Raw genomic sequence first — 24,322 nt, 5'->3', positions numbered from 1 at the left:
TATATATATATATATATATATATATATATATATATTTTTTTTTTTTTGCCGACATCTATATTCCAATAACTAAATGTATGTAATAGGCTTTAGAACACATTATAAGAAGGACCCTTCTAACTTAACCCAGTTAGTAGTAATATATATATATATATATATGATGACACTATATTCCGGGATATCATCCGTTCGCTCGTTGAACTCCGACTGGAATCCTGCATCCGACTGGAATCCTGCAAATCTTGCATCCGACTGGAATCCTGCAGACGTTTCGCCAAAATCTCACTTGGCATCTTCAATGCTCGCGCGAGCATTGAAGATGCCAAGTGAGATTTTGGCGAAACGTCTGCAGGATTCCAGTCGGATGCAAGATTTGCAGGATTCCAGTCGGATGCAGGATTCCAGTCGGAGTTCAACGAGCGAACGGATGATATCCCGGAATATAGTGTCATCACATTTTTCCATCCGTGAATCAATACGTGAGAATATATATATATATATATATATATATATATATATATATATATATATATATATATATATATATATATATATATATATATATATATATATATATATATATATATATATATATATATATATATATATATATATATATATATATATATATATATATATATATATATATATATATATTTTTTTTTTTTTTTTTTTTTCTGGGATGCCGAAAAGTTGGTAAGATGTATAGACATATGCATCCATAGTTTTTGCCACCGTGACGCGATCGTCGGGCCTCTCGTATATCTGACTTGTATATTTCAAATATTTTTTACCGATGTTTAGGCGTCCTGAGAGTTGACAACAGTGCTTTTACGTGAACACGTATTTCGCATCGAGACTAATTTTACAAAATATTATGAATACGAGAACGCAAAAATTAGTGCCAATGGCACTCGAACGGCCAAATATTGAGACACTTCTTTTTCCTCTGAAAGTAGCTTTGATATCTCGGAAAAGATCCCAGAAGAGTTTCGTAAGGAAGTAGGAGAAATTAAAGTGGACTCCTCTTCAGGTATGAATGGTATGCCTTAAAATTAAGTTGTTTTTTTTTACTATAGTTAAAATTAAGTTGTTTTTTTTTACTATAGTTTGTCCTTTTTTCTAAAACTAATCTCCTACTTTAAAGTAAATTTAGTGGGCTGCGGAGTAGGATACAAAATCCTAAACTATATTATTAGCAAACTGTAATTCTATCGCATTTAAGCGGCAGCAGGCGGCTCTAGCTTGCTGAGATTTGTTGGACAAGGTTAGTATTAAAATTCAATACTTTTTTAATTTTTCCAAGAAACTTCCATGGGCTACTGTAATACTTTTTATTAAACTTCTGGATTCCTCCTGCGTCGGTTTTTGTTGAGTTGAACTAGCAGTGCAAAATTTAGTCTATTAAATACAACTATCGTTAAAAGTAATAACTAAATAATAACCAGTTTTTTTTTATAAATAAACAGGGTATTTATTTCATGACTAAACATTCCTAAATGTGTGTCCAGAAATAACTACTTTAAGAAATGATTCTAGATGAATAAATAAAAAAAAATCATATGAACATATTCCGAAAATGAATTTTTAAGACACAGGATGGCAAACAAAAAAAAAAGGATGTTTAATAAATATCTTGTGTTAAAATTTGGGAGCGTTGTTTGTTATCACAAGAGCCTTAGTTGAAATTAATGAAACTTCGTTTTCGTCTTTATTGCATGTCCCTAATTGGAACAAATCTAATCACAGCACAGGAGCATATGCTGTTTACAAAGCAACCAAAAGTCGTGTTAAATAATATTTATTATAAACGAAGAAAAAAGACACCTTGTATCTCGAAAAATGTTAATATTAAAAACAAACCTTATTTTTTCATGCAGAATAACCATTTAAACTATTCGAATGTTATTTGAATTAATTTAATTTTCTTTTTGAAATAAATGGGACATAAACTAATAACTTGACTTTAATTAGGCGAGTTTAGCATTGATTAGACTGAAACCCACTAACCAATAAATAAATCGCATTTTGTTGAAATTTGTTATATGCATATTCAATTAATTTTTCAAAGAGACTTCCACGGGCTACTGTAATGCTTTTTACAAAACTTCTGGATTCATCCTGCGTCGGTTTTTGCTTAGTCGAAATTGCTGACGTTTCGCCAACCATTCTGTTGGCTTCTTCAGTTTCAGTCAAGCTCTGAAGAAGCCAACAGCGAAACGTCAGCAATTTCGACTAAGCAAAAACCGACGCAGGAGGAATCCAGAAGTTTTTTAAAAATGCATATTCAATTTTAAGAATTTAGAGATTTTATGGAGATAGGACATGTTTATAGATATGATTGTATTGAAATTATATTATCATTTTAGATAATGTTATCCTTTACGCCTTAACACTTAACATTTATTATCTATTTGCAGGAACCAAGATCCAAATATATTGACTCATTAGATAAAGTTACTGACTTGCAATATTCTTTAGTTTCGGTAATCTATGGTTTACAATTTCAATTACAATTCAAAAATTGAATTATTTATTCTAGACATCTCCCGATGCTAAACCGTCCTGGTCAAGTAACTTATTGTTAACATCACCTAAGGTAAATATAAACCGAATGATTAGTTTTGAAAGACAGTCGCAACAATATCAACATTAAATTCCATTTCATTTCAACGTTTTAAAATTAAATAAATAAAAATAAATAAAAGATTAAGCATTTTGCTGTGTAGCAAAAACGTTGAAGTTCTAATACTTATTTTTCTTTGCATTGCTTCTGGTTCTAAATAAATGATATTTTGTCATCAATTGTTGATTAAAATAGTTTCTCACAGTTATTTATTGAAATATTAAGTTTAGAGCGAGGTTTGAGCTTCCATAGTCTAAAAATTTTAAATGAAACAATCAAAAAACAAAAAAAAAATAGTGTAAATGCTTATATCTTGTCGCGAAAAGCAAAATTATTCCAAATTTCGACTATGACATGAACTAAAAAAAATAAATAGTAAATTAGAAGCAAAATAATTTAGAGAATCAATAATTGTTGTATTGTTAAATATTTATAATATGTTTTATTCATTTCATTTCTACTTTTTAGAATAAGAAAGAAGTGAACTCAGTAATTTCCAGTCCTACAACTGAAAACGTTTTCCATTCGGCAAACAAAAATATAAGAAAAAATAAAATAACTCGGTTTCAGAATTATGATGTTGTTCAAAGTGTCAAAATTATTGCGAAATATGATGCACAAAATGATATTTACATATCTCCTACTTTTGCTATGAATATCTCTACAAGTTTAAAAAATTGTTGTGATATCGCAATATTAAATTTTATAAAGCGAAAATATTGCTACCCGAACGTTAGTGCTGCAGAGGCTGAAGCAAATGTTAGAATGTTCAAGAGATTATTGGAAAGTACTTGGAAACATGAAATATCCATCCAAGCTGCCAGAGACTTAAATACTAAAACTTGCAATAAGATAACAATAATACCTTTAGCATCTGATCTAAAATTACTTAAAACATATCTCATTGAAAAGGGCAACGAAGCTGAAAAAAAAATTGAAAGAGGGTTCCAATAGTCTAAAAAACTACACAGTTTTGATGGAAACAGTGTTTTGCCGGTTATTGCTTCTTAATAGAAACAGGGTAGGTGAATTGCAGAGAATGAAGCTGACGTCTTATACATTATCTGATGAAAAAAATAACCACAATTACGAAGAATTTTCGGACGAAATTACAACTTCTGAAAAAATTCTTTTGAAAAGTTTTAAACGAATTGTGATAAGGGGGAAGAAGGGTTCTCGTTCTATTTAGCAGAGATATTCAAGGCCATATGGATTTTCTGATTGAAAATCGACAATTTCAAAAAAAATTGCGCAGACTCACTCAGACCAGCCTTTATAAGTATAAGGAACAAACACACGCAAGAATATGTGGAGCAAGAACTCCCGAGCTTTAACTTCTACGAAATTAAGCAAACATTTGGCCACATTATCACAGGTCTTTAATATGTCACAAAACGAAATTGAACAGTTGGCAACGTTTATGGGCAACACTTTAAATGTACATAGTCAAAATTATAGACTTCCAGATGACATTTTTCAAACTGCAAAAATTGTGAAACTGTTACTTCTCATGGAAGATGGCCAAGCGGGAAAGTACAAAGGAAAGACATTGGAAGAAATTGACTTAAATTTGGAAGAAGAATTAAACCCCGAAGATGTACACGAAACTGACTAACAGTTTGCAATCGAAGATGAAATTGATGAGCATCCCACTCTTGCAGACAAAAATGGAAACGGAACTTACACATTCCGAAAAAGATAGCGTGACAATAAAAAAACGAGAACTGATTCAATGGACAGCGGAACAAAAAAAAAGTTGTAAAAGATTTTTTAAGAACCACAAACAAACAAAAACCACCAAAGAAAGCAGAATGTGAGATGTTAATAAGCAGTCATTCAGATTTATTGGAAAATAAATCCTGGCTGAAAATTAAGGTGTTTGTCCAAAATATATATATATATACATATACATATATACAGTTTTTATTACAGTTTTGGATATTGCCAAAATAGACATATCCTAGTCTGTTTTTCTTTTTACGATGCATGTGTGTAAATATTTTTTTGAATTTTTGTATTTATTATTATTATTATGATAATAATGTTTGTCTTAGTTTTAATAAATTATTTTTATGAAGCTATTATAATATCAGAACCTATTAAACTAACTACAAAATGTATGAAACAAATTATCTGCGTTAAATAATTGAAGTTCCATTATTTTGAATCTATTGCTTTAATCATGAATTCAATGTTGCTGCAGTACTCATGTTTACTCATACACGCTTGGAATCCAATAACTGACATCTAGATAATCTAAACACTGAAAATTCACTGGACTTGTCGAGATCATAACGCTCAATTATCTATTACATGTGATACATAAATTAAGAGACTCAATTAGATAATAGCAAAAATAAAAAAAGTTGGTTCCTCACATTAAACCTATAAGCCCCTTGAACTCTACCTACTACCCACGCAGAAAAGATAGCGGGATGATATATATAATTATTTATTTTTTATTTGCACAAGGGCGTCGATATAGGATGCTTCAGTGTTACTCTTTTACATCACTTGATTTGAAAGGATTACCACATTTAAGAATTGCAAAAAAGAAGATGTAAGCAATAACAAAAATGTTCTTTTATAATACATTAAACTATTTTTAATTATTAGTAGAATAACTGAAGCAAAAATTTCATTAAGTGTAAATTCCAAACAAAATTTAAATCAGAAGCACTTTACTTGTTGACAATATGTTAGTGTGCCTTAAGTTTTTTTTAAAAACTGATGGCCCTTGGTTATTCTGTGACAGGCCTCTCTACAACTTGTAATGTTGTTTTCACTACCACTGAAAATTAAAGATCTGCTGTTGTCTACTCTAGGAAAGAAATTATTATTTTGACTTGTTGGAAATAAAGCCCAAAAACATCCCCCTATTAACAAAAAATTCTCATATGTTCAAGATGGAAAATTTTCAGTCACAAATTATGCAGGAAAAATATAAATATTTCAGACCGAAAAAAAGTTGGTAACATATTGATAAATTTTATCAGTCGGGTTAGAAAAAAAAGGGACTGTTGGCAAACAGATTGACCAGAAAACAAGTAACCTGATTTACCACTGATCACAATATCTACCTAAAAGACACTGCAGTGCCTATTTTATCACCTCTTCTATAGCTTAAAGAAGTGATGTGACCCCCCACATATTGATGCGCTTCTAAAACTATCAGCCTCTCTGGCAGCTCCATTTTCGACAAGGAATGTTATCCATTGTTTCCTTACAATTTCATCTTTTGGTAAACTACTAAAAAATAAAATGTAAATTGAATAACACGACATGGATATGTGATTAATATATCAAAACTAGGAAACAAACATATAGTTGTCCCGAATCTAAAAAAAGCAGATTTAAAAAATCAGTATTTATTGATAGAACTATTTCTATTTAGTCAGTGTCAAATTATGTGTGTATGTACTGCAGTATTTACTTACCTTAGTAAAGAAGTAGGTGATCTACAAATAAAGTACACAAAAATGTTGAATAGTTGCCTGGTAATTCTCAAAAATTTCCTATAATGCCTTCAGATTTCCCAACAATATCCTGTAGATTTATCGTTTAAATTCATCCTGTTACAGGTGGAGCTGAACTGATTCTGGTAATTCCCCACTTTCTGCGGCAATAATTTTTGTAATTTTTGACCAACCAATTTTATTTTCACTAAGCATGATGACAAACGAAAACTTTCCCACCGTGAGTTTTACAAGGATTTGTAAATGTCAAGGAGTATTTCTTGTGATTGTTCTAGTAAAACTTGCAGCTTAATTGTTTTCTTATATTTCCTGTAATTCGTGTACACTAAAACACATTACCCAAACATTTTTCGGATGTAGCTATTTAAGGGTACCTGGCAGTTTGTTAAATCACTCAGGTTTGTCTAAGATCCTATTAGGTCCTCATACTGGCCACACTTGTAATTTCGTTTGTGAGTGGGAGTCCTATAGAAACCATTTTTACATCTTTTAATTAAATGTACATAAGGCAACACTTACCCATCTATAGGCACATTATTTTCCTTACACTTTTGACCACAAACACAAAAACACGAAAAATGGCACAGACTGTTAGTATTCTCTGATAATAGCAACTTCACGTTCGGCGTTGCCAATTATGTTCGGATTTCAGAGACTGATTTTCCGTTCTTATTAAAATTAGTCAGAAAAATTACAGCAATGTCTCAACTCGGTTATTTGGAGGTGACGCATGCGCAAAACATCCACACCTCTACGAGAATATCATAGCAACCTGCGGCGCATCACTTTTTACCGTAGTAGAGCCACTATAGTATCTAATAGCTTTATGGAAAATATAAATTGGACATGAGAAGTAATAAAAAGATTTGTGACCTTACCACTCACTACTTTCTTTGCCAACGCCACGCAAAATCCGCTCTTTTAGGTCAAATTTTTTTAATATTAGTTTGATTATGGCTGTAGTGTATATCTCCAGTGTTGCCTTGCTGTTTTCGTTAGAAAGCTGTTTTTTGAAATCAGTCCATGGGTCGAGTTGGAACCAGAGTATATTTGTTTGTAAATAAAATCAAAGTTTAACTGTGATTACGAAAACTGTGGTTTCAAATTTATGTGAATTAGGGTTATAAACATAGGACTTTTACGAATAACGTGTCCATTTTTGAGATATGAGCAGAGACAACTTACATATGAGCTGCAAACAGAAACGTATATTTATAAGTGATTTGCCAGAAGGGGTAACAGTGGCAGAACTTCAAAAGAAGTTTAGTAAATATGGCAGGGTTTCTTCGGCTGAAATTAAAACCAGAAAAGAAATAACTCTTCAAAATAAATCTTTAAAATTTGCTTATGTAACGGTTGATACAGATGACAAAACTTTACAAAAATGTTTTAGAGATTTTGCAACCACACACTGGCATAATGAATACTTAAATCTTAAAATTGCAAAAGAAAATTTTTTGGAAAAACTGAAGAACGAGAAAGAACAAGAAAAAAAAAATCTTTTAAAAGAAACAATGAGAAAGGACGTCTATGAGGATAGCAAATATCAAGATGTCGTACATAAGTCATTTTTAGAAATCAAAATGGAAACCGGGGAAAATTTGAAACCTGCGAAAAGTCAAACCAATGACAATTTAAAAAGATTGCAATCTTTAAAAAATATGAGAAGGGAGTATCAAACAGGAAAAGCTCTTATTTCCAAAGCGTTATCAAGTATAGACTCTGTATCCAATAACAAAATTATTTTTGATGAAATGCTGAATGAGAAGCCGAAAAACACTAGCTATAAAATCAGTCTTTTTAGTGGAAATTCTGATAGTGACGATGACCTTAATGCTAATTTCGAAGTTAATGAAAAGTTTGAAGGACAACAAGGTCAAAAGTTGCTACGACTAGGAGCAAAATATAAACATGATGGAAGATTTCGTTTAAATGAAAGATTTTTAGAGAATGAAGATGATGTAATGGTCAAAGATTCTTCTGAGTCATTCCATAATGAAAAAGAGAAGGAAGCCAAAATATTAGAGGAAGTTTTAGGTAAAAAAATTAAAGAAACAAAGTTAGATAAAAATGTTAAAATAAATGGGATGTATAGATTTGATCCATCTAATCCAGCATATTTTGATTTAGAGAGGGCTACCCAAAAACTCAAGGAAAATTTGGTATACCCAAATGTTACTAACCGGGATGAAAATATACCAAAACCAGAAGTAGCTAAAGAGGTTTTTTATAAAGTAACTGATAACTTGAAGGGGGTGTTTGACAACAAGCAAAATTTTAATTTCTTGAGTACTTTAGAAGAATCTGAAACAGCAAATATAGATGCAACTGATGAAAGAAGACGAAACAAAATTCAAAATAATTCGAAAACAGAAAACCCTTTTAAATATGATTCTTCTGATGATGATATGGAGGATATTCCCCACAAATCTGAATTAATAGGCACCAACAAACAAATTCAATTGCCTCCTCAAGTAGAATCAACACAGCGGTCTGTTTTTTGGACAGAGCCTTTCTTCTTTAAAAGTGATGATCATCGATTACAAGATGGTATCGATTTTATAGAGAAAATTAAAGGAGAACAGAAAGTATTCTCTAAGATTCGACAAGAGTTGAAAAGTATTGTGAGAACAAAAATCAGAAATAATGAGAAAAAATCAAAAATGTTTAAAAAGAAATTAGGATCGAGCCAAAAGAAAAAACATATCAGAATTAAAAAAGCTTTGAAAAGATAGCAAAACATAGTATATGTAAAAACTTTTAAAACTAATCAAAAATGTCTAGTTTATAGTATATTAAAAAAATTTAATTATATATAGGTAAATAGTGAATTTAAATAATATGTGTTAAAAATAGGCAAACCTGTACAGTTGAGTACTTTTAACCCCATATATGAATGTACTTTTTTTTTAAAGGTTGTGTGAAAATAAACTAGCTTTTATCTGTTGCTTGGTTGCTTTTTAGTATATCATCATATACGCTGGTTTCATAAAAAAAACTGATAGGACTCTTAAAGCACTTTTTTTGAGCAGTGTATTATAGGCAACCATGTGGTTATGCAAACTTCATTGTTTCATATTTCTAGTATTGTCACCGTTAAATTAAAAAAAATGTCCAAAAACTTGCAACTTGATTGTGTGATTGATTCGGATGGAAATTGCAGAAAACATTAAATTCCTTCGAAGTGTATTTTCTTCTCCTGTTTATGTTAAAATGTTGGGCCCCTGTTGATAATGATCAACCATTTTCTAAAATTATTACAATTCTTGCATTTACATGAACCTAATTATTTTTAAGTTGTTTATTTAAAAGTTAACAATTATCTTTTTATGTTTAAAATAAAAGTTAAGTCTGTTTAGTTTAGACTTTTTTTAATGATAAAACTTACAAGAACAACTAACGATAAACAATACAATTGAATAAAATAACATAGGAGTAATATACATTTTTTGCAAGATATCTTCATAAACAAACATTAATGACTGATTAAAGCAAGAGTTTTTAGTAATGAAAATAGATTTAATAATATATTTTATATTATTGATATTAGCCAAGTCTACTATGATCACTTGGCCACTTACGATTAAGGTTCAACATTTACTTTATAACCTGGAGGGTGCCTTAATTAAAAGGGACTGGCCGGGTCCATCACCCTCAGAGGAGGGGAACGGAAACAACAATTGGGAACAATATTCAAGTCTTTGATAAAGAGCAAAAAACGGCCTACTCCTGGCCTATCCGGCCTCTATACCGGTGTAAACAGGAAAAAACGACAGAGCCAACGATTATAAATTTAAAACATTCACTAAATACTAAAAACACCAAATCCATTTAGTTATGAAGTGGTCAACGCAATATCAATGCAATAGAAATACGCGCTCTTACGCCGTTGGCTAAAACGGTTGACGAAACAGCTAAACTGAACCACTCGATATCCACAAGGGAAAACAATTAACTTTAAAAATATGCGTACTAACTTTTATTACTCAAAATGTTCACAGGTTCCATGCTAAGGGTTTACGATTTGGGAACTATCTCTTATCAATCGACAAACTTTGCCGAACTTGCCCAACTTTGGACTGAGAAGAAGAATTATCACTGAATCCAACCTGATACATTTAAAGTATGTTTGAGAAAGTAAACTCTTTGATAAAAAGGAATATTCATCGATATATTTATAAGATGAACAAGGCATATTTAAGACGGATAAATGAAATCGACCAGTTCCAATTAAGTTTTGAATACAGCAAGGAACTTGGAAATGTTAAGCGGAGCTTCAACTTTTCCAGAAGTCTTTCTGAAAATGTGGAGAGTCTATTAAACAGAATTAGTACAAATGTTAGTAAAAAACTTTATAAAAAAAGAAATAAAAAATCTGAAACGTCTTCAGAAATTGTTGAAACATCGCTCCTGGTTAATAGTGAAGAAATTTCAAGTTCCAGTATTTGCAAAGATGTGTTTGTTCCGGAAAATAACATAATATTGTCAATCAATGGCAAATCGTACCAGGTATTGATAAATTCTCCATGGATAGAATCATTAAGCTTGCCTAATTCCCTTCTAGCAACTTTTCCTGTTTATCCCTCAAAATTTGAAACAGTATTTACAGATATTTCTTTAAGCCAATATGTTTGGTCAAAATCTAAAGATAAAATACATTGGTTAGAAGTTGCCTGTTCATATATATATATACCCAAGAATGAAGATATTGATAACTATCTTAAACTGAGCTGCACTCCAGTTAAAAATAATTTTGAAGGTCCAGCAGTAGAAATTGTTTCAAATTGTAAGGTGGAAGCAAGTCCCGGCCATTGTCCTTTTGAGAGAAGGCACAGATTCACAAAAACAAGGTTGCAGAATAAACAGTTTCGTGTAGTGACATATAATATACTTGCAGACCTCTACTGCGATTCAGATTTTAGTAGGGAAGTTTTATTCCCATACTGTCCAGCTGATGCATTAAATATTGACTACAGAAAACAATTAATACTCAAAGAACTAATTGGTTATAATGCAGATTGTATATGTCTGCAAGAGGTTGATAGGAAAGTTTATAAATATGATCTGCACCCAATATTATCACATTTGGGATACAAAAGTAATTTTCATCTTAAAGGAGATGAGGTGGCAGAAGGCTTAGCGTTTTTCTACAACGAAAAACGCTTCAAACTTCTAGAATCTGAAAGTTTTATTTTTTCCGATCATATAGATAAAAATGAGTTATTCTCAGATATTTGGACAAGAATTGAAACAAATTCGCAATTGAAGCAGAGAATCTTAAACCGAACAACCACTTTGCAAATAAATATAATAAAGTCTCTTGAGCAGAATGAAATATTAGTAGTGGGCAATATACACCTATATTTTCACCCAGATGCAGATCACATAAGACTTTTGCAAGGAGGATTGGCCATTAAATATTTGGAACATACTGTCCTAAATTTGAGAAAACAATACGATAAAGAAAGGGTATCTTTAATATTTTGTGGTGATTTTAACAGTGTGCCTTCTTGTGGAATATACATGCTATATACAACTGGTTCAGTTCCAGGAAATTACATTGATTATTCTAGTAATAAAGATGAAGCGATAGAAAACATTGACATGAAGCACAGTCTTCAGCTGGAAAGTGCTTGTGGTACTCCAAAATATACAAATTTTACAGCTGGTTTTGCAGATTGTCTGGACTACATTTTTATAGAAAAAACTAATATTGGCATTTCACAAGTGATTCCATTACCTAGTGATGAAGAACTGACTCAACATACAGCTATTCCTAGTATAGTGTGTCCATCAGATCATATAGCTCTAATTTCAGACTTAGAGTGGTTATAACATTTACATTTTTTAGAAACTATCTAATTGTACTTATAATGTTTAATGATTCATTGCAATAAATGTATGTTTTTTTTTCTTTTTTTAGTCTTACTAAGGTGCCCTTATGATTATTAAATAAAATGAAAAGGTACATTCATCAAAAAACATTTAATTCTAAAATGTACAAAAAAAAATTGAATTTTAAAATTTTAGTAAAAAGTATCTAACTTGGAAATCACTGTCTACCAAAGTTAGTTCATATATCACAGAAAGATAAATTCAACATCATGTTGCCAGAGAAATTCTTTAAAAAAAGTACTGCCTGATGGAATTTTTAATTCCTGATATATTTTTTAAATTTGTTTATTTTTTTTTCTCACTTGCAACAGATAAATATTTTGACTGCCTTGTAATAGTAGCATTTATCTTAATAGTTGAAAAAATAACAGCATTTGCGGAAAGTATCTTCTCTAAGGTCTTCGTTCTTTTTTTTTGTCTTCAAAATTCTTGCGAAAATGTCGCAAATAAATCAATGCTGTGCTAGGAGGCATGTTTCTATGCAAGCAAACTGAGTCTATAATCTTTTTAAATTCACCCTTAATTTGTTGTAGAAGTACAATATCCTTTCCCATTTTGTCATGTTTACTGTTTTCTATACTGCTATGTTCTATTTTTTCTAGTTTTCTTCTGTCACATAAATTTGTTTTATTATTAATACATGCTTCCTTGGATTGATGCACACCTCTACCCTCATGTTGAGTATTTCCTATATCGGCTACTATCGTTCCATCAAGAGAATCTTCTGAACTTGTACAAAATCTTTCATTTTCTGATTCTTCCAGCAAATATTTTTTGGAATGAGATGTAATCAATCCCGTCCTTATAATTTTAGCCCCTTGCTGCCAGTGCTCTTTACCAAATTCTGAGGGAACAAATTCTAAATTTACTAAATACGAAAAAGTAATTTGAAAATCATACTAGTAAAATGGATGATGCAGTGTAGAGTTTCTGTTAGTGGAAAGAATGTAATCGTAAAATGGCTGAGATAAATGGAAACACAATTATATACATAGACATCGTATTTATTTATTATTACTTACCGTTTTTAAAAATGTTCAACTTTTTATGAAAAAAACCTTTTTTGTGATACAACAGTTTAGACGGCGAAGAGAAATTAATTTCACAAAGCTCACAAAATGTTGAAGCAGACCTAAAAGTTAAGAAAAGTTGAGTTAGGTATGCAGGCATATCTTTATATTACAGAACAATAACATAGGCGGATTGTTTTACAGGATTATTTTTAAGTACTAGACTGGAAAGATCCTAAATATGACATTAGTCATTTTTAAACTACAGGATGGAAAAGTTTAACACTATACTTGTTAAGACATACTTATATCCATGTTCTATTACTTAGTGATATAAGATTATCCTGGGAAAATACATTAAGCTGAAAAAGAGATTGGCGTAGAAAAATCAGAATTAAAAATAAATAAGTAACTACTATTATGAAATGTGAATTAGTAAAAGACCATGAGCATTCACTTACATTTTAAAAGATGATTGTGCGCTTGACGCTGATCTGCCGTTACAAAAGATAAAGAATTACAAAAGCGGGTAATCCTGCAGTTTACGTATGTGGTAGAAAGGGAATTTTAACAGTGGTCGTAAATGACACAGCTGCACGACGTTGCCAAACTGTTATATTTCATCAATTTAAGCAGGAAATTATATAATACAACGTAATTAATTATCAAATTGTGGTTACTTACAAATAGAGATAAACTGAATTGGGTTTTGAGCTTCATGTTTTTATATAGTGTCAATACTTGTACATATAAAAAACATGAAGGGGATGTTCCTGAATATAAATTTGACTATGGTTTGGACTTCAATGTCATTAACTTTACTCTGAGTGCACTATTTGCGGGGATAGATAGCCTTCGGACTAAGTACACTCCATGGCTCGGACGGTATTCCATCTATTTTATTAAAAAATGTGTGTGTACCTTGAGTGAGCCCCTCCTAGACGAGGCGCTGGATGGAGTTGAATTTGCAAATTGTGAGGACCGCATTTTGGCAATTGATTTGAGTTCAGAAAAGCTTGTAGATTAATAATCCGGATGTTGCCGGACATTTTATTGGTCTAATTTTTTTTTAATCCCCTCCCACCCCGTAGCGCGTTACCATAGCGAGCGCGTGCTATGGGTCTAGTTTAATAGTTAATTTAGTAATATTTTTTTTTTACTAAACACATATAATAATAAGTTGGCAAATGATTATACAACAGCAATTATTTATAAAAAAAAGTCATAAATTGTTTATAAAAAATTTATTTAATCAGAAAAATCAAATATAAAGATATATACTTAAAAATACAAAAACATTCTAAGAAATGCAGGTGTGAGGGCTGGTATAGCAGATATATAATCAGATTCTTAGAACTGGAAGTAAATCGTGAATAGGGTTAGTCTCCTGTCTTTTGTGTTCCCCTCATTCGTCTCGCTGCTAACATTATAGCGTTTATGTTAGTATTCCTACCCGTTTCATGTTTTTCGTGTCAGTAAGGTTTAAACCATTGTGAGTAACTGTTGTGATTGCTTGTCCTTAATCCACTGTAAGAAGAGAAGAGGAAACGGTGCAGAATAGAACCTAACCTAACATGAGAGAGAGAGAGAGTGTTAATTTAAGAGCAGTGTATTCATTATTAATAAAGTTATTTTAGTTTAATACATCCGTGTGTTCATAAATTCACAACAGGTTGTGGGCCCAGAACCACCCAAGACGTTGGTTGGCGGAAGGTAGATAGAGAAAATTTGAAAAAATTTTTTTTTTTGAACACGTGTATTAAACTTGTAACGGCAAAATGAATACGTCGTCGGTGGTATTTCCACAATTAAATGCACAGAATTATAATAACTGGAGGTTTAGAGTTAAAGCATTTCTGGAGGAGAAACAGATTGAAGATACGTTGGAGAAAGAAGTATCAAATTTTGCTAAGGAAAAAGAGAAGACAGATTTTAAAATAAGGGATGCAAAGGCAAAATCAATTATAGTGCAATGTGTAAGTGACAAACACCTTGATATAATTAAAGATTCAACTACAGCGAAGCATATGTTAAAAGCATTAGAAGATGTATTTCAAAGGAAAAGTGTATTTTCGAAGTTGACTTTAAAGAAGAAGTTGCTAACAATAAAATGTAAAAGGAACGAAAAATTAGAGGATCATTTTTTGAAATTTGACTCTGTAATACGAGAATTAGAAAGTATTGGGTCAAAAATCGAAGAATCGGATAAGGTATGCCCCTTACTTTTGTCTCTTAATGAGGACTATGATCCTGTAATAACGGCGATTGAAACATTAAACACAGATGTAACAATGGATTTTGTCAAATCGAGATTGTTGGATGAAGAATTAAAAATGAAATAAAAAAATGGGAATAATAGTAGAAATGATAATGAAGTTACATTCAAAGCAAGCCAATATGTGTGTTATAAATGTGGCAAACAAGGTCACAAATTTTTTGAGTGTTTACAGAATAGGCATAGAGATAGAGGTACAGAGGTTCACGTCGAGGTAATCGTAGGTATAGTACGAATGCAAACACAAGTGAGCAGGCAAACGAAGTAAGAGAAAGTGATAAACAAGTTGCATTTATTGCATTAAATAGTGTGAGCTTGAATAACAACATAAACAGTTTTATTTTGGACTCTGGAGCTACTGAAAATTTAGTGACAAGTGAACTGCAAGACTATATGACAGATATACAAGATTTAAAGACAGAAATAAAAATAGGTACGGCCAAGAGTGGGGAGACGTTGGTTGCAGAGAAAAAGGGAACGCTGAGTGGTATTTGCCAAGGTAAAGAAATAAAATTAGAAGCTCTAATAGTTAATGGTATGTCGCATAACTTAATTTCTGTGTCAAAATTATTAACAAAAGGTTTTAAAATAATATTTGAAACTGATAAAACAAGTAGAAAACATGCAAAAATAATACACAACACATTTTATTGTGAAAGTTTTAATAATTGATTTTTGATTGTTATAAATTTAAAAACTGAAAATTGCTATAAAGTAATAAATGATAATGCAGGAAATATTTGGCATAAGAGACTAGGACATTTAAATCGTTATGGTCTAAAACAGTTAAATTTACCTTATAGTGATGAAATTTGTAGTAATTGTGTTGAAGGTAAAAGTACTAGAAAAACTTTTTATCAATGTACTAGAAAAACTACTCGGATTGGTCAACTTATTCACACAGATATTGCGGGGCCAGTGGCAACTCCATCTTTAAAAAGATCATAGGTACTTTCAGGTTTTACTTGATGACTATTCACATTTTTTGGTAGTCAAATTGTTAAAATCTAAAGATGAGACTGCTCAAAACGTTATTGATTTTATTAAGCTAATAAAAACACAACAGGGTCAAAAAACACAAAAAATTAGATGTGATAATGGTGGTGAATTTTCTTCAAATTATTTCAAACAGTATTGCAAAAATAAAGGTATTGAGATTGAGTATACGCTGCCATATAGCCCGCAACAGAACGGTAAGTCTGAGCGTATGAACCAAACTTTGTTAGATAAAGTAAGATCTAAATTTGCTGAAACAAATTTACCCAAAGAGTTATGGGGAGAGGCAATCTTATGTTCAGCATACGAATTAAATCGGTCACCCACAAAAGCAAATGGTGGTGTTCCTCCCTCGACAAGATGGTATCAAAATAACAATTTATCAAAATTAAAAGTTTTTGGGAGTAAGGCATGGTCAGTTGTTTTACCAAAAGCAAATAAATTAGAGAAACGTGCAAAATTGTGTATCATGACTGGATATGGTTTAAATGGATACAGGCTTTGGGATTTTGAGAAGAATGAGATTATATATTCAAGAGATGTTACATTTGATGAAAATCAGACAAATTACAATCAGTTAATAGAAGTCAAAGACAAAAACATAGCGATGAAGAAAATAATAATAAGAGATGAAGAAAATTACAATAAAGAGACAGAAGCAGACGAAAATGAAGTAGGTAGAATAAATGAATCAGAAGATGATAATGATAGAATAGAATCAGAAAGTTTAAATGATAAAGACAGAAATGTAACAAAAACTGAGACATCAAGACATGGAAGAAAGATAAACACACCAAAACATCTTAGTGAGTATGAAATTTACTCAGCATATTGTTTGCTAACATCACAGAATGATCCAAAGAATTACGATGAGGCGATAAAAACAGTTGAATGGAAGGAAGCTATAAAAAAGGAATTACACTCGCATGAAAAAATGCAAACCTGGACTGAAGTGCAATTACCAGAAGGTAAAACACCGATACAGACAAAATGGGTATTTCGAACAAAAGACGATGGCATAAAAAAGGCTAGAATATGGCTAGAGGTTTCGAAATTAAGGAGAAGCATCTTTATGAACCAGCTTACTCTCCTGTAGCACGTATGGCAACAATAAGAGTTTTATTCTCCATAGCATTACAGAAAGATTGGAAAATAAAACAGTTAGATATTCCTACAGCTTTCTTAAATGGAAAATTAGAAACTGAGGTTTATGTATATCCACCTGAAGGTCTTCAAACAAAATCAACAGTTTTAAGATTAAATCGAGCTTTATATGGTCTCAAGAGTCTCCAAAAGTTTGGAATGAAACTTTTAATAATTTTGCTGTTGAAAACAATTTTCAGAGATCAAGACATGATTGCTGCTTGTACTGTGGTAAAAATAACTGGATATTATTATATGTAGACGACATGTTAGTAGTGGGAAAGAATGAAAACATTGAAGAAACAGTATTTTTACTAAAGAAACATTTTCAAGCAAAAGATATGGGAGAAGTCAAGAATTTCTTAGGGATGACAATAAACAGAAAGAAAGATTAAGGTAAACTAGAAATAAAGCAAACAAAATTTATTGAAAAAAAAATTAACATGAAAGAATGTAGTGGAAAATCTACACCTATGGAAAAAGGATTTCAATATAATGAAAATAGTGAGATTGTGAATGTTCCTTACAGGCAATTGATCGGAGGACTGATGTACTTGTCAACAACTACACGACCTGATATAACATTTTCTGTTTCATATTTAAGTGAATGTTCCTGGACAAGCCAACAAATGATACTTGGAACGCAGGAAAAAGAATATTACGTTATTTAAATACTACTAAATTTAAAGGATTAACTTTTGTGAAAAATGAATCAAACAATGACAAAGTAAAATTAAAAGCTTTTTGAGATTCAGATTGGGCATCAGATAAACATGATCGGAAGAGTGTAAGTGGTTGCTTAATTTTACTTGGTAACAACCCTGTATGCTGGTTTTCAAAGAAACAGGGATGCGTTGCTCTTTCTACCGCCGAAGCGGAGTATGTTGCAGCGGCTGCTTGTGCTCAGGACCTAATGAATCTTAAAGGGGTGTTAAATGATTTTAAGCTTAATATTCCCGCACTGCTTTTTTGTGATAACAGAAGTTCAATATTAATGTCAAAAAGTAATGAGAATTCAAAAAGGGCTAAACACATATATATAAAGAATCATTATTTAAAAGATTTAGTATTACACAAGAAAATATCTGTTGAATATGTACCAACTGAGGAAAATTTAGCAGACATGTTAACTAAACCTTTAAGCAAGGATTTATTTGTAAAACTTAGAGATAAGTGTAATATTGTATAAACACTGCAATTGTTTATTCTTGTAATCATGATTTTCATTTATCCAAACATTTATAAAACTTCAAATCGAGGAGGAGTGTTGTGATTACTTGTCATTAATCCACTGCAAGAAGAGACGAGGAAACGGTGCAGAATAGAATCTAACCTAACATGAGAGAGCGAGTGTTAATTTAAGATCAGTGTATTCATTATTAATAAAGTTATTTTAGTTTAATACATCCGTGTGTTCATAAATTCACAACAGTAACAGTATATTTTTTCGTATTTATTAAATAAAACTTGAGTTTTGTCGTGTTTCAGTGATAAATTAATAATTATTTTAAATTACGTGAAAATGTCGTCACAAGTGAAAAATGTGAAAAGAAAAAGACCAAATGAATTATCTTGTTTGCTGCCGATCGAAGAAAAGACAAAGTTAGTAAAAAATTAAAAAATTATCCTGAGTTCGCAGCACAAGAATGTTCATGACATCGAGTTTGTATGGCAAGTTACATAAGTGAAGAAAAAATAAGGCGACGAGAGATAACGTTGGTGAATGAAGAAAACATATCTACTTCCGATATACAAATAAGTGATTAGATATTGCAGGTACCAGCAGAAATATTCGTCAGTCATTAAGAAATCATCCATCAGTTAATTTGCAGCAGAAATGTTTAATTTGTGGGAAGGTAACAAGAAACAAAAATAAACAACTTTTTTTGCTCTGAACTTTCAGCTGCGCAACAAATTTTCGATACTGCAAATAAAAAACAAGATCATGTTTTTACAAAAATTAGTACTTGTAAAGAACCTGAGGATTTATTTGCAATTGAAGTAAGATACCACAAACATTGTTACCGTGATTATTTGCGAGAAATTCGGAACTGCCTGCAGGTCGGCCTATGAACAAAATACCTCAAGAAATACTTATGGAGAGTTTTGATAAACTGATGAATGAAATAAAAGACCAATTTTCATCTCAGTCGTTTGAAGTATCGTTTTTGGCAAACCGATTAGCTGAACTCACTGAAATTGAAAATGCAACTGTTGAAAATCGCGTTATGAAATCACTACTCGTTCAGCGGTATGGTGAAAATATTTTGTTTTCATATCCCTCTGATCGATCGAAATCCTCTCAAGTATTTATGGGTAATATACCACTGCAAAAAATTATATTGTTCAATGTGCGAAAAAACTTCGGGAAGAATTGGTTTCGACGGAATTAATACCTGGTCGTTATTTATGCGACGAAACACTTTTATGCAAGCATTATTTAGTGCTAAAAATAAAGATTTGGTGATAATTACTTTCGACGAGCGCTATCAGTTTTTTATGATGTATGTTTTACAATAACCGAGAACCAGACTCCAAAGCAAAGCGGAATCTATTCATCACTTAACAAGATCAAAACAGTTGATAAGTATGTTAAATAAATTTGGACACTGCATTAGTTATAAAGCATTAAAAAATCTGGATGATAAAATCACAGCTTCAATTGTATGTGACGATGCAGACAAAAATTATTAATTCCAAAAAATATTGTTCGCGATTCTTCGTTATTTCTTCATGGTGCGACAGATAATAATGATTTTAATGAAGAAACATTAAGCGGAAAAAATTCAACTCACATTACAGCAATGGTGATCTATCAAGAGCAAAAAAATACTAAAGATGAGATTAATGTTATTAAATTGAAACCTTCAGCCGAGCGCAATAATTATGATTTGAACTGTCAAGAAATTCTACATTTTGGTACACATATGGAGCCTATTTTACCGAATTACATAGACAGTAGTTCTTTATTGACGTATAGTAAAAATGATTTACAATTTGATCATTTGGTCTGGGTCTTATGTAGGCTGCAGTATGATGAAGTAGAAAATAATTTCTGCCGAACATCAGAAAATTCAATTCCAGGATGGACTTGAACAAATTTCAACAAATACTATCATCTGAAAAGTTACCTGTGTCTATTGTTGGATTTAGTCCGCTCATTCCGCAGCCACCAACTTCAAAAGATGTCGTGTATACCGCTATGAAAAATTTTGTTAACGTAAGCCTTACATTAGATAAAAAATAGCTGTTTTATCTTGTGACATGGCTATATATCTTATTGCAAAAAAAATACAACAAACCAGTCAGGAATTTGAAAAATTGGTACTGAGAGTCGCGACATTTCATCTACAAAAAAAATTTTTACGATGCTTAGGCCAATATATAGAAGGAAGTGGACTTGATAGCATTTTGATTGAACCCAACGTTTATGGCATGAATACTTTGTCATCAATCTTAAAAGGTACTCAGTATAGTAGAGGTATTAGAGCTCATAAACTTTTGTACGAATCACTTCGAAGCATGCAGCTTTCAGAATTTATAGAAAGTGTAAATTTCTCCCAAGATCAGCTACAGCAATTACATTTTTGTCTACAGACAATAAGAGAAGTAACAGTAGACAAAGATCATTCAGGCGTGGTTGAGAAATATAATCAACATCAAAGAATATTAAAAGATTTTTTAACCGAGTTTTCAAATTTCGTACACCGCAAGAGTACTGACAATGAAATATTTAAATATTTCAAAAACTACTGTGAAATGGTAGAGATTATTTTAAATTCAATAAAGGCTGACAGAAGTAATAATTATGAATTACATTTGTTAACTACTAACAGATATTACCTTACCTTTTTTCTATGAACCACACTAATTACTTAATTACCATCCGAAGTTATAAATGATTTGAAGAGAGGAATGTTGTCTGTAAAACGGAGTCAAGGCACATTTAATGCGGTGAGCCCGGACTTAGCACTAGAACAGTCTCAGAATCGATCTTCAGCAGTTACTGGAGGCCTGATTGGCATAACTAAAAATGAAAACGCGATGCAGAGATGGATGCTTCTGTATCCATTTAAAAACAGTATTCACGAGGCTCTTTCTTCGTATCTGGATATTCAATCGGACTCAACAAGTGACATCAATTATCATAATGAATGGACACAATCCAGGATTAATAAAGACGAACAGGACATTCAAAATATTATCAAATGCATTAATGCTTGTAATCCTTACAAAGATAATGAGGAGTCCATGCTTCGAAATATACTGGAGAACTAGCTGATAAATCGTCTTCGCAAGATTTACTGAATGTTGTTGAAATTGGAGAAAATCTGTCAATTACATTCGAAAATGAACGATTTGTACAAAAAGTTAAAAAGTTATCCGATCCCATAAAAAGAAATACTTTTTGTAACTTTGAAAATCCTTCTACAACAGCAAACAAAAATACTTCCAATAAAAAATTACAAGGTGTGACAGATACAACTCATTTCCAAAAAAAATATATGTTGGCTAATGAACGTGAATTCGACACGAAACTCTTAACATCTTACGAGATATTGGATTACCGCAAGTACCTTTTTGATTCAGAAGGATTTTACAGAAAATCTTTGAAATCAGAACTCGCCCTTGAAATCGAAAACAACCATGAATGTGCTAAAAAGTCTCGGAAAGATGTTTCAGGTTTATATACTCCAAAAATTTATATTGTTGATGCTACGACACTTGTTCATCAAATTCAAATACATAAATTTAAAACCTTTGGAGATTTTGCTGAGAAATTCTTTCAAAGAATCATGAATATTTTCTTGGAACCAAGTGTGAAACGAGTAGACATTGTGTTCGATAGATATGATATTTCGATAAAATTTCTGGAATCAACTTTACGGAGCAAAAATCGAGTCGTTAAAAATGTCATCATTTCCAGTGGTCATACACAAATTCCAGCAAATTCCAATTTTTTTCTCGAGTATTGAAAATAAATTTCAACTTGTTCGATTTCTGTGTACTTCAGCTTCTAAATACGCAAGACTGTGAAATGTACATTTGTGGAGGATTTAATAATCCAACAAAATGTTTCAAACTACAAGGTTCTTCATTTTCTGAGGTACTTGAATTGAATTCAAATCACTTGGAAGCGGATTCAAGAATGTTTTGCCATATCTTTCATGCAGTAAAAATGCAGAGTGCCCATATCATAATCCTGAGCCCTGATACAGATATTTTCATCTTAGGAATTTATTTTTGGAATAAACTAGAACGTCTCGGTTGTCTTGGCGTATGGTTTCACGGTTCCTATAAAAAGAAATATTATTCTGGATGTCATTTAGCCGCTGAATCTCTTGGTGAAAATATTTGTCGAATTTTACCAGCGTTGCATTCTATAAGTCGCTGCGATACAACGAGTAGAATAGGCACAAAAAAAATTGTTTGAGTACTGCATCTCTAGATTTCGTACAAGAGGCTCTAGAACCACTGGGAAATTTAGATCTAAGTACTGGACAGTTGGAAAAATTAGAAACTGTTTGTACTTCTCTTTGTTCAAAAAACCAATCGACTGCTAATGAACTCCGATCTAAATTGATTTCACAAAAAATCGGCTTCGATTTAAATTTAATGAAAGTCATTTGCACTTCTGATGCTTTGCATTTACATTTATTAAGAGCTATCGTGCAAACTTATCTATGGATAAATTCCGATCAAACTCAAATTACAACTATTGATTACAATTTATTTGGATATGAAGAAAGAAATGGAAACCTGTATCCACGACAAATTACCAAGCCATCGTTACCAGAGTCTTTGATTTAGCCCTGTAAATGTGCATCGCATGGCCGCACCATGGCTTGTCATTGCAAAAAACATAATTTAACTTGTATTTCATTGTGCGAGTGTGTAAGTAATGACTGTCAAAATATGCATCATTGATTATTCGCACTACTTTCAAGTACGTATCTTTATAACTATTTTTGCTGATAAAATAAATTTCTTGGTGACAATTTATAATTTTAAATAATTAATTTCCGTTTTAGTTTCATTGGACAATCAACTATTACTTTTAATTAATAAAAAAATCCAATAGTCATCATTAAAATAATTATTAAAATAGCGTCATAATATATGAATAGTAACTATAAAAATATAAATCATCAATTATTATTTGTATTATTATTTCAAGTGTGTATGTATCAATATATATATTGGATTTTTTTCAATACATAATTTTTTATTAGTAATTAATGTTTTCTTTTTATGTTTTAATTTCGTTTGACAACAAATTATTGTTTCATTTTAAAAAAGAATGATTGTAAAAACGTAAATCCCTGATTATTTATGATTTTTTTAAGTATGTGTCTTTATATTTGATTTTTATGATTAAATAAATTTTTTATAAACAATTTATGACTATTTTATAAATAATTGCTGTTTTATAATCATTTGGCAACTTATTATTATATGTGTTTAGTAAAAAAAAATAAAAAAATATTACTAAATTAACTATTAAACTAGACCCATAGCACGCGCTCGCTATGGTAATGCGCTACGGGGTGGGAGGGGAATCAAAAATTAATTGGACCAATAAAATGTCTGGCAACATCCGGATTATTAATCTACAAGCTTTTCTGAACTCAAATCAATTGCCAAAATGCGGACCTCACAATTTGCAAACTCAATTCCATCCAGCGCCTGCACTATCCACCATATTTTTAATGCTTCCTATTCATCCGGCGTTTTTCCTGATTACTGGAAATTAAGTTATTTAACGCCAATTCATAAAAATAGTGACATAAGCAATATTAGTGACTATTGAGGTATATGCATACAATCTGTCATTCCCAAATTTTTTTGATAAAGTATTCTGTCAGCATTTTTCTTGGTACTGTAAAAAAATTGTGTGTGA

At 31.3% G+C, this 24,322-nt stretch overlaps 3 protein-coding genes and 1 long non-coding RNA gene across 5 annotated transcripts; 2 read left to right on the top strand and 2 right to left on the bottom strand.

Moving 5' to 3' along the window:
- Positions 1-2,499: 2,499 nt before the first annotated feature.
- Positions 2,500-6,818, bottom strand: LOC132704332 (uncharacterized). 2 transcript variants are annotated; one of them, XR_009619272.1, is made up of 4 exons: positions 6,622-6,818; positions 6,477-6,567; positions 6,064-6,427; positions 2,500-5,875 (listed from the first exon to the last, which is right to left on the bottom strand). It is a non-coding gene; the product is annotated as an uncharacterized LOC132704332 (long non-coding RNA). The 2 variants fall into 2 exon arrangements; XR_009619273.1 differs by having other exon boundaries at positions 6,064-6,411.
- Positions 6,819-7,065: 247 nt separating this feature from the next.
- Positions 7,066-9,062, top strand: LOC132701682 (nucleolar protein 8). Its single transcript, XM_060669799.1, has one exon. It carries the CDS (start codon positions 7,269-7,271, stop codon positions 8,835-8,837), a length of 1,569 nt encoding a protein of 522 aa, XP_060525782.1. The 5' UTR covers positions 7,066-7,268; the 3' UTR covers positions 8,838-9,062.
- Positions 9,063-10,095: 1,033 nt separating this feature from the next.
- On the top strand, positions 10,096-12,040 carry LOC132708077 (2',5'-phosphodiesterase 12). Its single transcript, XM_060680185.1, has one exon. The coding sequence runs from the start codon at positions 10,228-10,230 to the stop codon at positions 11,935-11,937; it is 1,710 nt and encodes a 569-aa protein (XP_060536168.1). The 5' UTR covers positions 10,096-10,227; the 3' UTR covers positions 11,938-12,040.
- A 159-nt stretch (positions 12,041-12,199) lies between these two features.
- Positions 12,200-14,056, bottom strand: LOC132708078 (uncharacterized). The gene is made up of 3 exons (XM_060680186.1): positions 13,929-14,056; positions 13,020-13,129; positions 12,200-12,841 (listed from the first exon to the last, which is right to left on the bottom strand). Exons 1-3 carry the CDS (start codon positions 14,054-14,056, stop codon positions 12,390-12,392), a joined length of 690 nt encoding a protein of 229 aa, XP_060536169.1. The 3' UTR covers positions 12,200-12,389.
- Between the last annotated feature and the right edge of the window lie 10,266 nt (positions 14,057-24,322).

The sequence above is a fragment of the Cylas formicarius genome, unplaced genomic scaffold (assembly GCF_029955315.1).
Source record: "Cylas formicarius isolate icCylForm1 unplaced genomic scaffold, icCylForm1.1 PGA_scaffold_10__41_contigs__length_53128322, whole genome shotgun sequence".
Taxonomy (NCBI): domain Eukaryota; kingdom Metazoa; phylum Arthropoda; class Insecta; order Coleoptera; family Brentidae; genus Cylas; species Cylas formicarius.
The sequence above is the reverse complement of the archived record's forward strand: the minus strand, read 5'-3'. Positions and strand labels throughout refer to the sequence as shown.

Excerpts from the sequence above, each read along its gene's own strand:
- LOC132701682 (XM_060669799.1), top strand. The coding sequence starts at position 7,269 with ATGAGCAGAGACAACTTACATATGAGCTGCAAACAGAAACGTATATTT.
- LOC132708077 (XM_060680185.1), top strand. The coding sequence starts at position 10,228 with ATGTTTGAGAAAGTAAACTCTTTGATAAAAAGGAATATTCATCGATAT.
- LOC132708078 (XM_060680186.1), bottom strand. The coding sequence starts at position 14,056 with ATGTCCGGCAACATCCGGATTATTAATCTACAAGCTTTTCTGAACTCA. Across the intron at positions 13,130-13,928 it reads CTAGGAGGGGCTCACTCAAG|GTCTGCTTCAACATTTTGTG; the intron begins GTACACACACAT and ends CTTAACTTTTAG. Across the intron at positions 12,842-13,019 it reads GTTGAACATTTTTAAAAACG|AATTTGGTAAAGAGCACTGG; the intron begins GTAAGTAATAAT and ends TTGTTCCCTCAG.